Genomic DNA, 18,132 nt, shown 5'->3' with positions numbered 1-18,132 from the left:
CATGTAACATAAATAAACCCTCTCATATGAATTAGCTATGTTTTAAGTAATCCCTAAATAAGACCAAGTTGAATGAGTGTCGCAGTACGCAGTGTGTCGCAATGCCGCGCTGGAACGGCGGTGGCCGTGAGAGATCAGTACGGCCGCAGTACACTGCAACGCTCGGGCCGCTTTAATGAGCCAACTAATTACGTTAGACTCTTTATAAATATACTGTCTTAAAGCTAAAGGTATAACCAAAAACATTTATTTGGACATTTTTCGCATTGGACTCTTCAAATTGGTGTAAATAGTATTTTTATCTGAGTGGCAAAGATAAAAAATAATATGTCATGAATTAATCGCTTAATATCACATCTTTAATATTAACAATTTATGCTTTTTACAACATTAATGGCTGTATTAGAGTCTCAAGATTATTTTGGTAGTTTTATGGACAGTCTAAATTAAAAACTGTACAAATGGGTAGCATTTTAATGGACTGATGTAAGTCGCTGTCATCTAGGACTTAAATGCAAATTTTCGGTGATACGCACAAGGTCTACAGCGGTAAACTTTCGGTATGTTATTAAGCATAGTCAAATCTACAACTGTGCAAAAATTCAGCTTTGGACAAATTTTTCACAGGTTTGTGGCTTTTTAAGTCTTGGTTTCCTGGACTAATCAGACAGACGCGCCTGGAGGTGGCAGCCCAACCCGAAAACGAGTCGGGTCACGTGGTCTGGGGACGCGGTAACCAGCGACATCATCTCTCGCCCCTTCCTCGCGACTTGGGGGTCTCTCGCCGGAGGGGAAATGTCTTGAAGAAGCGAGGGAGGGGGAGTAGTCTCCTGGAAACGCGCGGAGGGGAGGAAGATGTCTGGCGGTTGTTTTTGTCCCCGAGGTGTCGACTGCAGCGCCGCCCGCCGCGCTGGAAGGTTTGAAGGGGGAGGAAAGTAGGGGGAAGTAATGGAGGGGCAGAAGGGGGAGTTTGCCCGTAGGGTAGAATAGGGAGGAGGGAGTTGTTCGTTGGCTCGAGGCAACGCCGGCTCAGTTGGAGCTTGGCCGTCGGCGCGAGCGGTCGTTTGGAGCAGCGGTACGTGTGACGTCGAGCTATCCGTTCTGTTTGTTCCGCAACGCGCCTCGTGCCCCCCCTTCACCCCCGCCACGCGCCGACGTGCTCTATGGCGCGGCCCGGTGCCTGAGGCACTGTATCTTGTGGGTTCGCCCCCTCCCCTCCACCCGGTAATTAACCATCCTCGTGCAACGCCGCGTCGTCGCGTTTAGCATCTTCCCGTTCCAAATTCAAGAATCGGCGGTAGGAAAAACCTTTTTAATTTAAGCTAAAGTATCACCCGCGTGAGAAAAACCCACTCGCACACGACCTCGGACTCTTATCTTCGGGACGACGCAAGCCGCCAACATTTTCCCTCACGACCTGATCCGAGTCCCATCCGTCGCCGTGGATAACTCCAGGGGTGCCAGCAACCTGGAGCCGGCGTGCCACAAGAGGTGAGTGCCAAGTGTTGCCGCTGTTAGCGCTCTGGTCGCCCATGAGACTGCAATTGGCGGCCGTCTGCAAGAGAAGCCATCGCCCTATTTAGCAGGGCCATTCAGGACGCATTTGCTTCCGTACTGGATGGCTGTAAGACTGGTGTTGCCCATTGCCCACAGTAGGCACGTGCCTGAAGTAAACCCAGCCAACAACGAAACACAAACAATGCTGCACATTTTTAACACTCAGCTAGTCTGGAAGTCTTTTCGCGAAAAAGTACGTGGCCCTACTGTGCATAACTCCAGGGTGGCCAGATGTGCAAATAGCGAGGACTGATTACGAACGGTTTACAATCCAGTGGATCAATTTATAATCTTGAAGGGTCTAGTCAGTATAAAAAAAAATACCGCTCCCTTCCTTACTCCAGTAGCCTATCTGTTTTTATACCCTGTAAGGTATGTGAAAGAATCCTATATTATATTAGTAAAATCAGAGATCTGTGGTGTAGATTACAAAATATTACAAAATAAAATAATGGAACAGTTGTTTCTTTGTTTTGGCTTCCTTTTTGTTTGTCGGACTACTGTCTAAACCAAAATGGGGAAAACATTTTTTTTTTACGTTACAACTCTGACGTTTCACGTTACATTTGACCAGCAGGCTAAAATTCAAATAGAACCCACATTCGTGGATGTAACGTTGGAAATTTGAAACTCCTCACGTGACCAGGAGGTGCACACGTCTCTGTGATTGCATGGCAATGTGTGTGAAGCCATTTTTTTTTTCCTTCAGCTAATTGTTGCGCTATGTCGTTTAGGCGCCCAAAACATTGGTTGACGTGTAGGTTTTGCATTGTGGAAACAGTTTTAAAATGACATTATTTAAAAAAAAAAAAACTAATTCATACTTAATAACCACAATCTGACGTTTTCAGGCTCCATTACCTCAATTTTTTTTGTGTGGAACAATGTAGCGACGGTGAGGTTAATAAAGTGACTTCAACTCAGTCACAGCATGCCGTCTCCTGACAACTCCCAACTCCATGCTCCGTGGAAGTGCCACATGGCCGGGTACAGACCACGGAAAGGACTTCATCCCTTGCAGGGAGTGTAGCGGTGACTTGGCGCGCGCCAGCCACGTGACCGCGCTGCGCGGTTCGGAACGACCGCGACCGTACCGGAGCGCAGCGAAGAGTCAAATGCCACCTGTTCAGCGGCGCTTGCTGCGGTTGCACTTATGCCCGTTTTGCAGTGGCACGGGTACGGAGTCGGATCACGTAAACAAAGACGGATTCCCCGGTACATTTCACCGTCGCGTCTGCTGCTCCCGCAATGCACGGAAACGTAACACATGGCAACCAATTAAATCACATTTCAATGTCGCAAAATATTAAATTAACCTTAAAAAAACGCGTTTGAAGATATAATTACTTGGCTTAGTAAAAAACTAACTTTAATTTTGAATGGAAATTATTAATATAAATGAAATACAAAAATAACTGGAGTGATATTCTACATTCAATTGGTAAAGTATAAATTCAATCTAAGTAATAAATTTAAACGAATACTCAGTATTCAATATACCTATATACATATATATATATATATATATATATATATAAACAAGTGTATAAAATTAATTATTTAATTTGATGAGATAAATTTTATTTAATAATCATAATTAGGGACCGGGAAAATGAGCGGTTTCGATGACCTTCAGGATAGACTACACATTCCTGTATACATTCACGCAAATAACGTCAGATCAGTGGTTGCTGACATGTGAGTCGTCTTAACTGGTTTTCCTGTGTGTGATTCGATTATTCTTTGGTTGAGGGTGTCTCTTTGGCCCAGAAAAGTACAGACGAGCAGGGAGCTAATAGCAAAAATAGCTTAAAGGTATATTCATTTGCATTGTAGCCTATTTCTAAATGTATCCGCGATTTTTTTTGGTCTCTAATGATAATAAATATAGCTGTTTGTTTATTCTAATTAATTACGTCAAATTATTTATTAAATAATAAAGTAACAATTTATGCTAATACAAATAAATTATACCGGGAAATAAAATCAATTATATAAATACACTTGAAAAAGTTCATAAAAACAATTTCCATCACTGATATTTACAATAAATAAATGTTTTTAATTATGTGGACCTCAATATCAATCACTTAAGTATAAAAATTTTTAAAAAAATTATTTGTATGTATGCGCGCATCGTACAAATTAGCTTTCATAATTTTTTTCATAATGTTCCTTAAGAAGTGTAACTTCAAAAAAATATTATGTTTCGAAATATTAACATGGGCAGAAAGTGTACGAATAATATAAATAAACGACAAAGTAATCACCAGATATTCACGTACTACTTGAAACAATTTTAAACGTATTTAGAACATAAACAAACATGGCTACCACCGCAGCCAAGTCCTCGGCTTCTATTGGTCGCTCGGAGCAACGTAAACGGAAGAGCTGAGCATTGCCGAGCTAATCCGTACGGGTCCGTCTCCGTCTGCGTGCTGTTGTAGAAACTCTCTACGGGCCTTATATATATATATATATATATATATATATATATATATATATATATATATATATACATACATACATACATACATACATACATACATACATATATATATACACATGTATATATATATATATATATATATATACACACACATACACATACATACACACACACTTGTCGCACGTTGCGGTTAGTTCCTTCTCACGTGTTTACACTATCGATTTTCATAAATATGGATGAAAAACTTAAATAGTCGGACATTTATATGGCAACTCCGTATTTTTACATAAATTTTGAGTTTTTAAGATGATAACTTACATTTAGTGTTAAATTAAACAAAATTGTAATTTTGCACAAGGAATGTTGCCTTATAGGTACACACGCATAGGCGTGCGCACGGTAGGTGCCACAGGTGCCTTGGCACCACCATTAGGGTTAACGTTATTTTGTTTTTTACAAGCAGAAATAATACATACTTACAAAAATCCGTATTATTTCCAAAAAAAATATGTTTTCCAATCGTGTCGAGTTACAGATATGTGCTCATAACACTATCAGTATATCAGTTATCAATCGAACAAACTATACACACGAAAACAAGCCAGTTGCAATTACTTGTGTTGTACACGCGGGCCGCGGCAACGAAACTTCTGAAATGTAAATATTTCTCATAGTTCTCCTCGAATTACATAGAATGCGTGCTCGGTGTCCACTGTTCACTCCATTCGGCAGGCGCACGGAATAATAGCCGCCGTCCGCCAGGGTTTATTTAAAAAAAGAGAGAGTTTAGTTAGTTAAAAGGATAGGCTTACTCGATGACTTATATGCAGTCGCCGACAAAACATTTTTGATGTATTCCAAAAGTTAAAACTTTTGCCCACTCTTATTCGTGTATTTTTATTATTTTAATATTTTACATATTTAAGGTATGTTACAAAAACTCTCTTGATTTGTTGATTTTAAAACTTAACATTTGAGGTTTTTTTTCTAGCATTTATTTGGCATCTTCAGAAAACATGTAAGTACGGTTTTTCAAAGCCACCAGCATGAATTCCGTGCAAACAATTTGTGCAATTAACTTTATGGCTCAACAAAGCTTAAAACTGTAAATAGTTTAGTAGTTTTCCTGGTGATTATAACGTTCAAAGCCATAATTTGTCATAAAAAAAAAATTTAAAATTTTTACATCTGTGTATTTAATGTTTTTGTTCGGAAACACCTTAAATAGCACCATTTTGGGCTTTCAAATCCAAATTTTTCCGGGGGAGGACCCCCGGACCCCCCGCTTTAGGCTCGGGGTTCGTGAATGACAGGGCTGTTGTGTATCTGGCACCACCAATACTTAAGTCCTGCGCACGCCTATGTACACACGTTTAAAAATGAGTAAATTTTACACTTACTAACAGTGATTTTTAAATGCTTACGGATTATCACAGCATAACGTGTTATTTTACTTTTTGTAAATGAAAATTTACTAGGTCATTGTGGGTGGAAAACTGTCAGAAGGACACCAATGTTGAGTTTTTAAGATATCAACCTACATTTCGTTCAAAATTATCCCATGTTGTAGTAATTTTCCACAAGGAATGTTTAAAAATACACCAACTTCTGCGTTTTTCCGAATTACACGACAAAAAATTTTAAATACCCTAACACAGCATGTGTAAATTTACACAAAATGTGTACAGTGTAGACGTAGTGCATGTTCGTGAGACCTGCGTTGTACACTGTAAGAAAAACGGTTAAAAAAGCACTCAGCCAAGAAACGCCACAGCGGCGGAAACGCATCGTGTCACACGAGGCATGCTTTTTACCGCTGACGAACTACTCGTGAAAGATCCTACGTGTAGCCAAACCATAACCATTGAATGCCGAATTCGATTTAAACAAACCAATTCATCTTTTTCCTTCACGAGACCAGAAAATTTCAGTTGACTCCGGTGTTCGTTTATTTTATAGTGTACATTTGTGTGTCAACCCGTGTTTACAAAATTCAAGTACGCGTGAAAACATACTAACAAAATGTTAACAAACACACAAACGTTATGAAAATATGTTGTGTGACTGGTAAGGATTGAAATCTGACGGGCCGATATCTAAAACACCTGTTCTCGTTATGTCAACTCTGATCTTCGTGCACCAATAACGACACGGCTATTTCTTAAGCGGCTAACGCGATCCGAAAACTGCTTAAGACATCAGAGTGGTGTCTGTTTACTAAAAGTATTTAATTATACGCTGAGGGCTGATGAGTATAGTTATGTTTCCATATTACGTGTGTGAACTGTATTTTTATTAGAGTGGAAATGGCTCTAAAAAGCGTGTTTTCAGAATATTTTTTAGGCCTGAAACACCACTTGGTACATATTACTTAAAACCATTCAGTGGACTTGCTTTACATCTTTGTCTTCATTTCAGTGCCATATAATATTACGGTCACCGCTCTAATTTCACAGCTGTCGTGTGCACGACGAGAAAACTGCGCGCCAGTTCGCAGCCTTGCGCTTAGAGGAGATACCGCGCTAGAAATACCAGCGAGCGTTGAACTTATCAACCCGTCTCACCGACACAGACACATCCCTGACCGGGCGCGAGCCACTCAAGGAAGTGTTGGTTGTAGACAGACTGTTGTGTTCCGCGCGCGAGTCCAACACTGGCATACGACTTGCCGGTAAGCGTCGTACTTAGCGGACGTAAGAAACGCCGTGTGCGTTTGTTTGCTAACGGTGACATGTTTGTTAAAGTTACTGAATGCTGATATGTAACATGTACTACGCTCAAAACGTTACAGTTAATTTGTATTGAAATATAAAACACTGATTGCGTTAAAAATGAAGCAGAGGCGCAGATCTGTAGGATTCCCGTCTTGGAGTAGGTGTTGGGTGAGGAGAGGTAGGAGGGTGGAGGTCTCGCTGTGCGACCCAAGGCTTTTGTGCGTGGGATTAAGGGGGATTAGGCCTCTCCATCTTGCAATTTCTAATATTTTGACATCTTGCAATAAAACTTCCCTGCTAACGTTTTTGGAATGACATGGCGTATGACTTTGCTTTGGCTACTTGTTGATGTCAGCACGATAGTTGTAGTCGCCCGCGTGAAATAATAAGTTATATCCTCGCGGCGCTGACAGACTAGAGCCTGTTGGTAAATATGCAGTTGCAATAAGTTATAGAAGGTCTAAGAGAGAGACATTTTTTGACAAAAATTGGCGTAATTAGTTCAAAATTAGAGTTGTAGCAAAAATAGGTGAAAATACAAGACTCAGGGATCTAAATCCCCCATAACTAACATAAATCATCTCTGAATAGAGTGCTTGTATGGTGTACACTTTACTTACTTTGGAAAATAAGGGGGGGGGGATAAAGGTCCACCCCCGGCTTTCCTATGGGGATACGCCCTTAATGCCGTACTAAGTAATAAGTAAGTCCAGTTGTAACATGCAGTTCTTGACAGTTCTTTAGTTTGACAGTTTAACGTTGGGGCCACAAAATATCTTGATTAGTTTTTTTCTACTTTGCAAATGCTAATAATCACGTGGCAGTCATTATTGTCAGCACTGCACAGTATTTAACTTGAAACATAGCCTAATAGCATGTTAAGACATGTAGCGTAAGATTTTGGCGCATTGATTAGTTGGAATGTCTTAGGGACGTGAATAAGGAACATTTCATGTGATTCTCTAAACGGTCTGGAACAAAAATTGATGTATTATTTGTTAATTATAATTAGTACTTTAATCATGCAAAATTTAAACGTTTAGATAGGGTTGAGCTAACAGACCTTTTTACCGTTTTGTCCCGGAGGGCAAAGAGTGAATCACATTATGATAACCTTAGTTGCATTTTTATTAAAACATTATTTTTACGTGTACTTGCCGTTATTTTAACGGGGCTGTGGTACTTCTGTATAAAATAAAAAGAAACTGAGGGAGTATTTCAGTACTCACCAGTTATGTGCAACATCTAACCTCGGTAACGAGCAATTTGATGAGTTGTCATGTTCAATTACACTTATAATACGAAACTGACACTATATTTAACGTAGTATTCTCTAAAATAATGCGGAGCGTGATAAATATACGCAAATTTTGTTTTCATTTACATTTATAGACGCGAATAACACGTAGTTTACGTACCCGCCGCTGTAATTCTTTGCCGGAGCAGCTATATCGTCTATCGAATCATTCCATTTAATTAAACAGCTCGGATAAAGCGAAAAAGACTTGAAAAAATATATCAAACCATAGCATTGGACCTTATTTTTGACAACGAATTTTATTCAAATACGGCCCATCTTCTAAAAATTCATTAAACAGTTATTACTATGAAGTTTTCCTTTGGCTTTGTGGAGTTTCGTTCGCGCCACCCGCCACAGATGACAGCACCGTGTTTACACATTTCCGTTCCATGCGAGTTCCGTTCCATTGACGAAATTACTACTACCAAATGCCGTATACCGAGAGCTAAGATGTTATACATCAGTAGGGCAGTAACTTGAACTTAAATACGTAACTGCGTCATTTCATCGGATAGGCTTTGCATAGTGTGCGAGAAATACTGACCGCTGATTGTTAACACAGGTGCGTTATTAAGCTGACACGTATCGTGTCTTTTCACGTACGATAGTTCTGTGTTCTCCCGTCCTTGTGCGTGACTGGCCTGTTCCCGTGTCGCGTATTTCAAGTGACGGAAGGAAAAAAAAAACTTGACAGTGAAACAAGACAACGCGGAGTGTCAGTCAGCGTCCTTTTTGATCTCCAATAAAACGACTCTGATTTGAAACCAGCCATGGAACAGTAACGATTCCAACCGCCTTAAAGAGGTTATAAAAGAGAAATAACTAAAATAATTATATGAATGTCGTATGCGAAATAAATTTTATGCGTAAAAAAAGAGAAATCACCAAACATTTATTTATATTACTTTACGAATATTATATACATACGTCTAAAATATTTATAAATGCAGGAAGAGCATAACAAATTCAATAACTCCATTCAGCACTTTGATGCGTTATTTAATTTCAAAATGAGATTGAAATTGGAATTTTTTAATGATAGCTCAGACCAAAAATAAACTCTGATAGTGTGACATTATTTAAAACGTATATGATGTTATCCGCCAAATTTATTCGATAGAGGAAATAGGGAGCCATTTTCCGTCCAGTACTACCTCTCCAACTTTATTGTCAAATATAGTTGGATACAAATATTTGTCAGTGTGACGGGCGTTTTTCGAACACTGTCACACAAATGAATTAAGTTTTAAATATGAAGAAAACATACATTTCTTAAATGTAATGTTATAAATTAAAAATAATATATGCGAACATTCTTAGTTAAGAATTTATGTAATGGAGTATTAATGAAGTGTCCTATTGATTTTAATGACAAAATACTATACTTTGGAATAATTTTTGCTAATATTAAGTTATTGTGGTAGCAATTAATTAAGCATGACTGCAAAACAAAATATTGTGTGTGCTTGGCTTGTGCTCGTGTGTAATTTGTTTTGCAATGGAAACTGAGGTTATTATTTTCAGTACTCAAACTTCGCGGCTATGCAGTTTTTTTTTTTTTTTTAATTTTCGAAACAAAATATGAAGCTTTTTAACATGGTGTTTTGGATGTTCCGTATATATATATATATATATATATATATATCTTGAACATAATATACTAAATATTCCCAGCAACGAATGACAACAACAAAAAAGTTGCCAACAATAACTTTTGAAAAGTTAACGACTTTCAGATTGTTAGGTTGCCTCTCAATCTAACAGTTAAGAAAATAAGATCTTTAGTTATAACATAGAATTGAGTTGCCACTCTTTATCTTTCTTGCTTTGTGAACAGTGGCACGTAGACCATCAGCACTATACTTTATAGAATCGTCAAATATGAGTCAAGTTACATGAAACATACTGTACATAGAATTAACAGTTGAATATTCTCCAGTAGGGTGGGTGAAATCGTACTAGAGCTTCATAGTGTATGTACTGTGTCTGTTCCTGACGCTTCTCTACTAATTACGACCATCGCTCATTGTCACCTTGTTCAAGCATGTTAGTTATTTGTTCTTACTGAAACCGTGCTGACATACAAAGGGAACGAGTGCACAATTTGAACGATGTTGTTTTGCTGTTCCTCGCAGTATCACAGAGATGTTTAAATCGTGCGTACAGTCAGCCACCGCAACCAATCTTCAGACTAACTGATGTAAAGCAACAATTTGGTGTCAAATAGCAAATTAGTTGATTAAATTTAACTAAATGTTTTGTGAGTCCGTGATATTTTTGTTGTGTGGAATATTTTGTTCAGTCACCGTTATATTTTATAACGTTAACTATTCAAAGTGAAATATAAATTTGTCGCCTGATATGGGCGTGTGCATATAAATATAAGTATTAAATTTAATATAAAAATAGCATAATGAGGATTTTTTTTTTTTTTTAGAATTTCTAGTTTACCAAATACCGATGCTATATTATACATAAACATTCTTTTTCCAGGTATGGGATCAAGCCTGAAGGATCTTGGAGTCAAATCTCGAGCGAAGAAAACACTATTGATTTTTTAGATGTGTAACATCTTAGCTCTCGGTATTTGGCATTTGGTAAGACTAAGCTTGTGAATGGAACGGAAATGAGTAACCTCTGTGCTGCCATCTGTGGCGGATGGCACGAACCAAAGTTCTCAAAGCCAAAGTATTACTTTAAAGGATTAACTGTTTCATGAATTTCAACCAGATAGGTAGTATTTTTTTTTAAAAAATTCCTTGTTGGAAATTAGATTCTAATCCGGGGCTTAGTATTTTTTTAGTTTTTTTCGCATTTATCATAACCATTTCATTATAAAATTTAAAATTTCACTCTGTAAATCGAATTTTTTGAATGGCATGTAACTGGTCCGGCAAATAATTTCAGCGGCGGATGAGGGAAGTACGTGTGTTTCACGTCAAGAAATATTGTTGAGAACACAATTTGAATATATATTTATCACGCTCGGCATTATTTTAAATATATCTATGTTAAATTTTGTGTCCTAGTTTCGTATTATAAGTGTATTTGCAACATGAGAACACATGAATTTACTCGTTACCGAGTTTAGATGTTACACATCACTGGCGAGTAGTGAAAGACTCGCTCACATGTTTTTTATACATTCACTTTAATGCACACACACACACACACACACATGAATATATATACCGTATATATAAATCTTTTCGTGAAAAAGCACTGTTAAAAATTCATCTTTAATTTACGAAGAACGCTAGTTACAAATTATCCAGAGTTCTTCATTAGTTTGTCGTTATTTAGTAAATTTACGTGTAGGTTATTTAAACATGAATCCACAAAAATAATCTTGATGTACAAGTAAAACATTAAATACTGGTTAAGACTACTCCAAAATTTCCTCCGCGTGTTTTTTTAACCTGTTTATACGAAAAACAAAACTCGGAAGTCGAAATACGGCGTCGTTTCTACGAAGACCCAGTAATCTGAAGTCACGTGTAATGTTTCGTTTATTCGTGATGAATTCTTCGTTGATAATTCCGTAAATCTAATGTGTATTATACCAGTATACAAGCCAGTATTCCGTGAACTATCGATTTTTTTATTATAATGATGTTACATTTATTTTAAAATATATTTAAAAAAAATAATTTTAGGGTATTGACCATAGTTTTTAACCAATCCATGCCAATGGTAGATTTGGTCAGAAAATATAATATTGTTCAGTTCATAAAAAAAAACTTTTAATAATTATTTACTTGTGAATCCGCCCAGCCTAGGAGTTATTTTGTACTTTTTTGCTCAAAAATGGATCTTGATTATATAAAGGGAAGAAAAAACCTAATCCATAAATCACGACCGCGTTTGTGTATACTTTGGACGCGACTTTCTTCGGATGGCCTCTATTTTATTTATGGATAATCTGCGCGATAAATTTCTACGTCGTGACGAGGGGCTCGCGCGAGCACGAGGCTATTACATCCTGGCGCTGCTGACGAGTTGGGGTCAGAGTTGAACGGGAGCCGAAGATGCGTCGACTTTGACCGATCGCTCATTCCATCTTGTCTCCCCCCCCCCCTGCTACATCAACTTACTTACCACCCCTAGCAGTGTATGCGCGTCTTTCACTTCACTCTCGACCGTTAATCAACCGGCGGTGACACGCGGCTACCGGGCGCGACGTGGAGAAACAATTGCCGCACTCAAATTACTGACTAGCCCCCCCCCCCTACTACACCCCTTCTTCATCAACATACTTCCCGAAACGATCATCATGGCGTTAGAACCCCGCTACCCGGGCACACACACGGTGTGCAGATCTTGCATATCTTAAGGAAAAACAATGCGATTTGAAAACTACTCAAGATATCCGAGTGGGATCTTGTTTACGAAAAGCATTTAAGAATTCGCTAAGGGCCGAAAAGTAGTTTTGACTCCGAATGAAGTTTTTAAACTGAATTTTTAGGTGAGTTAAAATGGCTAAAAGGATTTTTTTTCAGAGTAATTTTTAGGCATAAAACCACCGGTACAGATTCTTGAAAGCACTTAAGGATGTTGCATTACACCGTAACCTTCATTTCTTTGCCATGTGATGTTACGGTAACCGCTCAAATTTCACATTTGTCCTGTGGATGACGAGATGACTGCACGCCAGTCCATAGAGGAGACACCGCGCTAGAAGCACCGGCGAGCATCGCGCTATCATCCGCCTCACTAGCACACATACACCCATGACCGCAGGCGAACGCCTAGCTGTAATGAGGTGTCTCCTCGAAGCGCAAGGCTGTGGACTGGCGCGCAGTCTTCTCGTCTTGAGTAAGGCATCTGTGATATCCGAGCGGTGACCGTAACTTTACGTGGCGGGGAACTGAAGGTCTGGGCCTATTGCCTTGAGTGCTTTCAAGAATCTTAACGGGACGTTTAATACCTAAACATTATTCTTGAAATAAGCGTTTTAGCCACTTTCATTCTTCTGAAAATACATTCTAAAAACGTAATCCGAAAACAGACCCACAGATTATTTTTTAAACGCTTTTCGTAAACAGACTCCACTGTGATATCTTGAGAAGTTTTCAAATCGCGGTTTTTTTTTCTGAAGTATGTTTTCTGGGGTAGGCGGTGCCCTTAGTTTAACCTTCCCTTCACACGTATCCCCAATCGCCAAAAATAGCTATCGTTGACTATTTGGTGATAAATTTACCTTCCATGTTTAATTTATTATATGTGTAAACATCTTACCTCTGGGTATGCGGCATTTGGTAGGAGTAATTTCGTGACTGTAACGGAAGTCACATGGAACGAAAATGTAACAAATATGTCGTGTAGCTACATAAACATGTATATAGTCACTTTCGTAAACATTATGGGACACACCAAACGCGTTGGTGTGCATAATGAAACATTATGATTTTAAAACTAAACTGGAATATATTTGTGAACTAAAATAATCATAGTAAAAGTAATTAAAAGATCTAAAATACCTAAGAAAACTGGCATTACAATTATTATAATACATATTCTCCATCTATATTCCCAATGGACTGGAGCACGCGCTTGTTAACCTCAAATACCGTCTCTGGAGTGCTTTTTTTTACTTTTAAATAACATAATATAATTATGTAATAATAACTTTTTACCAGTCCATTGAGGTTAATGGTTGTTTTTTGGAAGTTTTTACAGACTAAGTTCAATCGTTTAAGCAAAAAAAAAAAACAAGCAAACAAAACAAACAAGCATATATTAGTGTTATAAAATGTCATTTAAAATGTTTCAGGTTAATATTTTAGTAATGCCATAGAAGTATAACTTCTAACGTGTGCGGAAACTTTATATATTAACTGTTTAGTGAATTTTAACAAGATGGGCAGTATTTTAATAAAATTACTGTCGGAAATTAGATCCAAAGCCGGGGTTTTATCGGAGCCGTTTCTAATAGTTTAAAATTTCCGGTTGTTTCTTGCTGCTAATCGCTATATGCGTTTTAAGGTGGCAAGCAACGTTTACGATTCAGGCAGCGAATTCTAGCGTCGGGCGCAGAAAGTATATGTGGGATTCGCATCCAGAAAATTGGTATTTGAAAAGTGACTATTTTATTTGTCAGTTTATAGATCACGCTCGGCATTATTTTAAAAAAAATTTACGTTAAAATTCGTGTCAAGAGTGTCGTATTATATGTTTATTTGCAACATGAACAACATGAGAACACATGAGATTGCTCGTAACCGAGGTTAGATGTCAACACATCATGGCGAGTACTGAAAGACTCGCTTACATGTCTTTTTATCTCGATAAAATTGTGTAGGTTATAAATTAGGAATGTTAATGAAACATTTTCTTTTACAATGGTTGTCTTAAATTTTAAAATTCGGAAAGTCTGCAGTGATTCAGTGCTCGGGCTCCTACTACACAGTCAATAATCTTGACCTTCAATTTACGAAGAACGCTTATTACCAATTACCCAAGGGTTATCTACTTAAATTTACGGACACTGAGCTTACTTTGATAATGAATTCAAAAGAATATTCTTGATTTATTAACAAAACATTCAAAAACTGGTTCAGTGTACGGCAAGAACACTCTTATTTGTCCACGTTGTGTATTAACCTGTGTTTGGAACGTAACATACAACTCGGATGTCGAAATACAGAGAAGCGAAGTTTATGCGAAGAACTCTTCGTTTGTATGAGTTAAATTCTTGGTTGAAAAGTCCGAGGGTTAACTGTAATTTGTAACAGTGTAGCTGTTCTCCGTGACCCGACTCGAGGCGTGTGTATGCTGATGAAGACGAGGAGAATGTAATTCCGTGTCATCTAGGAGGGTTCGTCAGGGGTGATTGGAGGGAAGGGGGGACTAGCCCCGGCCCTAAACTAACCGGTCCTGAGAGACCACGTGGTCGGCGCCGACACTAGTAGAAAGCTCGTCCCAGAGCCGCTACCGGGGGAGAAGCTGGCGCGCCAGTCGGAGTTTCCACCCTTGAGGCGCCGGGAGAGAAGTATTCTGCACCGCAGAGCACCCGAGGGCCGTGGGTTCGATTCCATCACAATTTGTTTTTCCTAACCTATTCAAACCTAAGTGTGTTTGTTTGGGATAGGTCTGGGTTACTGAAGACTCTAGGTGCGTCCCAGCCCGAAGCCTATACGCCTAATAAGAGTAACAGGCGATTTGCCTAAAGGCGATTTGCCTAACGGCGTTTTCCCTAACGGAGTTCTGCCTGACGGCGATTTGCCTAACGGCGTTTTGCCTAACTCCTATTTGGCCAACGGCGTTTTGCCTAACGGCGATTTTCCTAACGGCGTTTTGCCTAACGGCGTTTTGCCTAAACGGCGTTTTGCCTAAAATAAGGCAAAACGCTTTTAGGCAAAACGACACATGCCCGCCTAATAATTCTGGGTGTCAGCCACGCAGAAAGGGTAGCATGCATCGTGTGCTTTGTTTGGGGATTGGCCAGCCATGGCAGCAATTGATCCCTTGGATTTACTCCCGTATCCTAAACTCTAGACTAGAGTTAAGTTTGGCCCATGTAAAACCAGGCGTAGACACAAGGAAAACCCTGGGCTCATTAATGTGAGGTTAAGTAGTGCAATTATAAAGCAGGCAGGGTCAATACAGGACAAGAAGGATGGTCCAGGAAGAAGAGTTGGTCGGGGCAGAAATTTCCAACCTTGCTGGGGTCGGGAGCTTGGACCTAGTTGCCCGCATTGTTGCTTGTTCGCATCTGGATGTGCACCAGTGACGCATGCGCCCCTGGCGGCGGGCAACAGTACTCGTCGCCCGCCAAGCTGCCAGTCAGCGTGTGGGCTTAAAACTGTGGAAAGAAGATGGTGTTGAGCGCTTGTAAGAAAACAATTGTATTAATTTAATTACGTCAATTAATCGCGAGCTGACGCGTCGGATCTCAGTCCATGAGAGACAGATCGGCAGGTCGCCTGTCGTCAGTAAAAGGCTATCGGCAGTTGGCGAAATTATCCATTCTGTCATTGAAAACACCTAGCCGCAGCATCTACGCTTCAGGAGCTACGAGTAAACTAGTTTAAAATCGCCTAACCGAGAGCTGATGCATCGGGACACACCCAAGAAAGGCTAGAGATGCAGTTTGACCTGTTGCAAGTAGGCAGTCGGTCGGTTAGAGAAATTACCCAGTTCATCGCGAGGCCCTTGCCTCAGCTTCTACGCATTGTGATCTACGGTGCTGTACGTGCTGAAGAATAGCTTAATCTTAGTTTATGAGCTGCCAGCGTACTCTTGTTAAGTGCGCCGGTATATTTATGATCAGATCCAAGAGCGCTCTGCCCAGCTCAAAGTTAGAGCAAAGGGCAGAGTTCTCTCGGTCGTCCGCTGCGCTAGGCCTGGGGTCCGCTCGTGGAAAGCTGCGCTGTGATTGGCCGAGAGCTCTGCTCAGCCTACCACAGAGCACTACGATGGTCGGTGCGCGAGCACCATTTTAGGGCGTTCAAATATCTGTATCTCGACGGGATCTTAGTTACCGAGAGATGAAACAAGTGAGTTTTAATGTATTTGGCATTTGTAAAGATATTTCGTGATTCGGACATATCATGCAACAAGGTTTCTTAGTTCGTCTCGCGAAGTAGCGCCTCTACTGGGCAGTACCCGGCAGTTTCATGAGGTGCTTTTTGGCTGCAGTAAATTCCATAATGGCGTGACTTCTAGCCTCCGAGCACCGAGTCAAGGGCCCGCCTAGACAAGATTGCATATGCGTTGGTAAAGCAGGATGATAAGTGCGATGCTCGATGGTGCTTCCAACGCAATATCGCTTCTAAGGCCCGTTATAAAATTACACGGAAACAGAGACGGAACTCGCGGGACAAAGTTTCTACAGTAGCACGCAGACGGAGACGGACCCGTACGGATCAGCTCGGCAATGCTCAGCTCTTCCGTTTACGTTGCTCCGAGCAACCAATAGAGGCCGAGTACTTGACTGCGGTGGTAGCCATGTTTGTTTATGTTCTAAATACGTTGATAAATTTCAAGTACAAGAATATCTAGTATTGTATTATTAATTTGTGGTTTATTTTTATTATTATGTAAATTTTTATCGTGCTATAATCTAGAAGCAAAGTTTTTTTAAATTAAAGTAATACTTCGTAACCTCGAAATGCAAACTCATTGGTTGCCATTTGTTATGTTTAATTGCATTTTGAAAGCAGGGGACGCGATAGTGAAATGCTCCGGGATATCCGTCTACCGTATCCGTTTTTGTGCCATTGTAGAACAGTCCTAAGCGCAAGGCCGTGGACTGACACGTAGCCTTCCCGTCGTGCATATGACAACTTTGAGATTTGAGCGGTAACATTAATATAATATGGCGAAGAAATGGAGATAAAAGTATATCGCAAGTCCCTTGAGTGCTTCCAAGAATCTTCAGAGCGATTTTCAAATCGTCTCCCCAAAAATAAATCTTCAAAATGGGATTCGGAAACGCACAATAACTCATCCGCGCTCGGAGAATTCTTAAATACGTTCCGTAAAAATACATCGCGCTGATATCTTGAGCAGTTTTCAAATCACGTGGATTCTTCTGGAGTTCTGCTCTCTGTATGTGTGCCAAGGTAGGCGGAGCCCTTGAGAATTATTTGGTTGTAGGATTCAAGGTCAAAAATATAAAAATACAAAAATATCACATCGTCTGGGCAGAGTCTTTCGTGCAATTTTTTATAAACAACAAAATTCAGCGCTGTAATCAATCCCTTGTGTGACATATTTTTGTTTAGAAAACATGACCCAGTCTGCTGTGGTTTTATATCCAGATACAGTGGAGCCTCGATTAACTTATGTTCCGTACTATCCGAGCTGACCTATTTTAATTGTCCCATGTCTGCATGCGTTCCTAGAACTACGCCACTTCCGCCCGCTTTTGTTTTATACCTTTCCTTTAATTGTCAAGTTCCAACCAGAGTGAGTGAATGTTTCATCTGCCCAGCGATTACTAACCTTTTCGGTATAGTCGTCCACTGAAGTGGACAATTTAAATGTCATTGATACATGTTGTTTATCACACTTTGGATTTGTGAGTCATTCTAGTCGACATCATACTTTATGACTATGAAAAAAATTATTGTTTATAATTTTATGTATTATAATTAGGGTTTGGAATA

The 18,132-nt window shown here is 39.5% G+C and overlaps 1 protein-coding gene across 1 annotated transcript in view; it reads left to right on the top strand.

Annotated features, from left to right (window-relative positions):
• The first annotated feature begins 948 nt into the window (after positions 1–948).
• Positions 949–18,132, top strand: part of LOC134532665 (BTB/POZ domain-containing protein Tiwaz) — a 435,728-nt gene continuing 418,544 nt past the window's right edge. Inside the window, exons 1-2 of the mRNA XM_063369386.1 lie at positions 949–976; positions 1,344–1,491. Coding sequence (XP_063225456.1) covers positions 949–976; positions 1,344–1,491 — 176 coding nt within the window. The remainder of the gene's footprint in view (positions 977–1,343; positions 1,492–18,132) is intronic.

This window comes from Bacillus rossius, chromosome 1 (genome assembly GCF_032445375.1).
Source record: "Bacillus rossius redtenbacheri isolate Brsri chromosome 1, Brsri_v3, whole genome shotgun sequence".
NCBI lineage: Eukaryota > Metazoa > Arthropoda > Insecta > Phasmatodea > Bacillidae > Bacillus > Bacillus rossius.
This window is presented reverse-complemented; position numbering and strand designations above follow the sequence as displayed.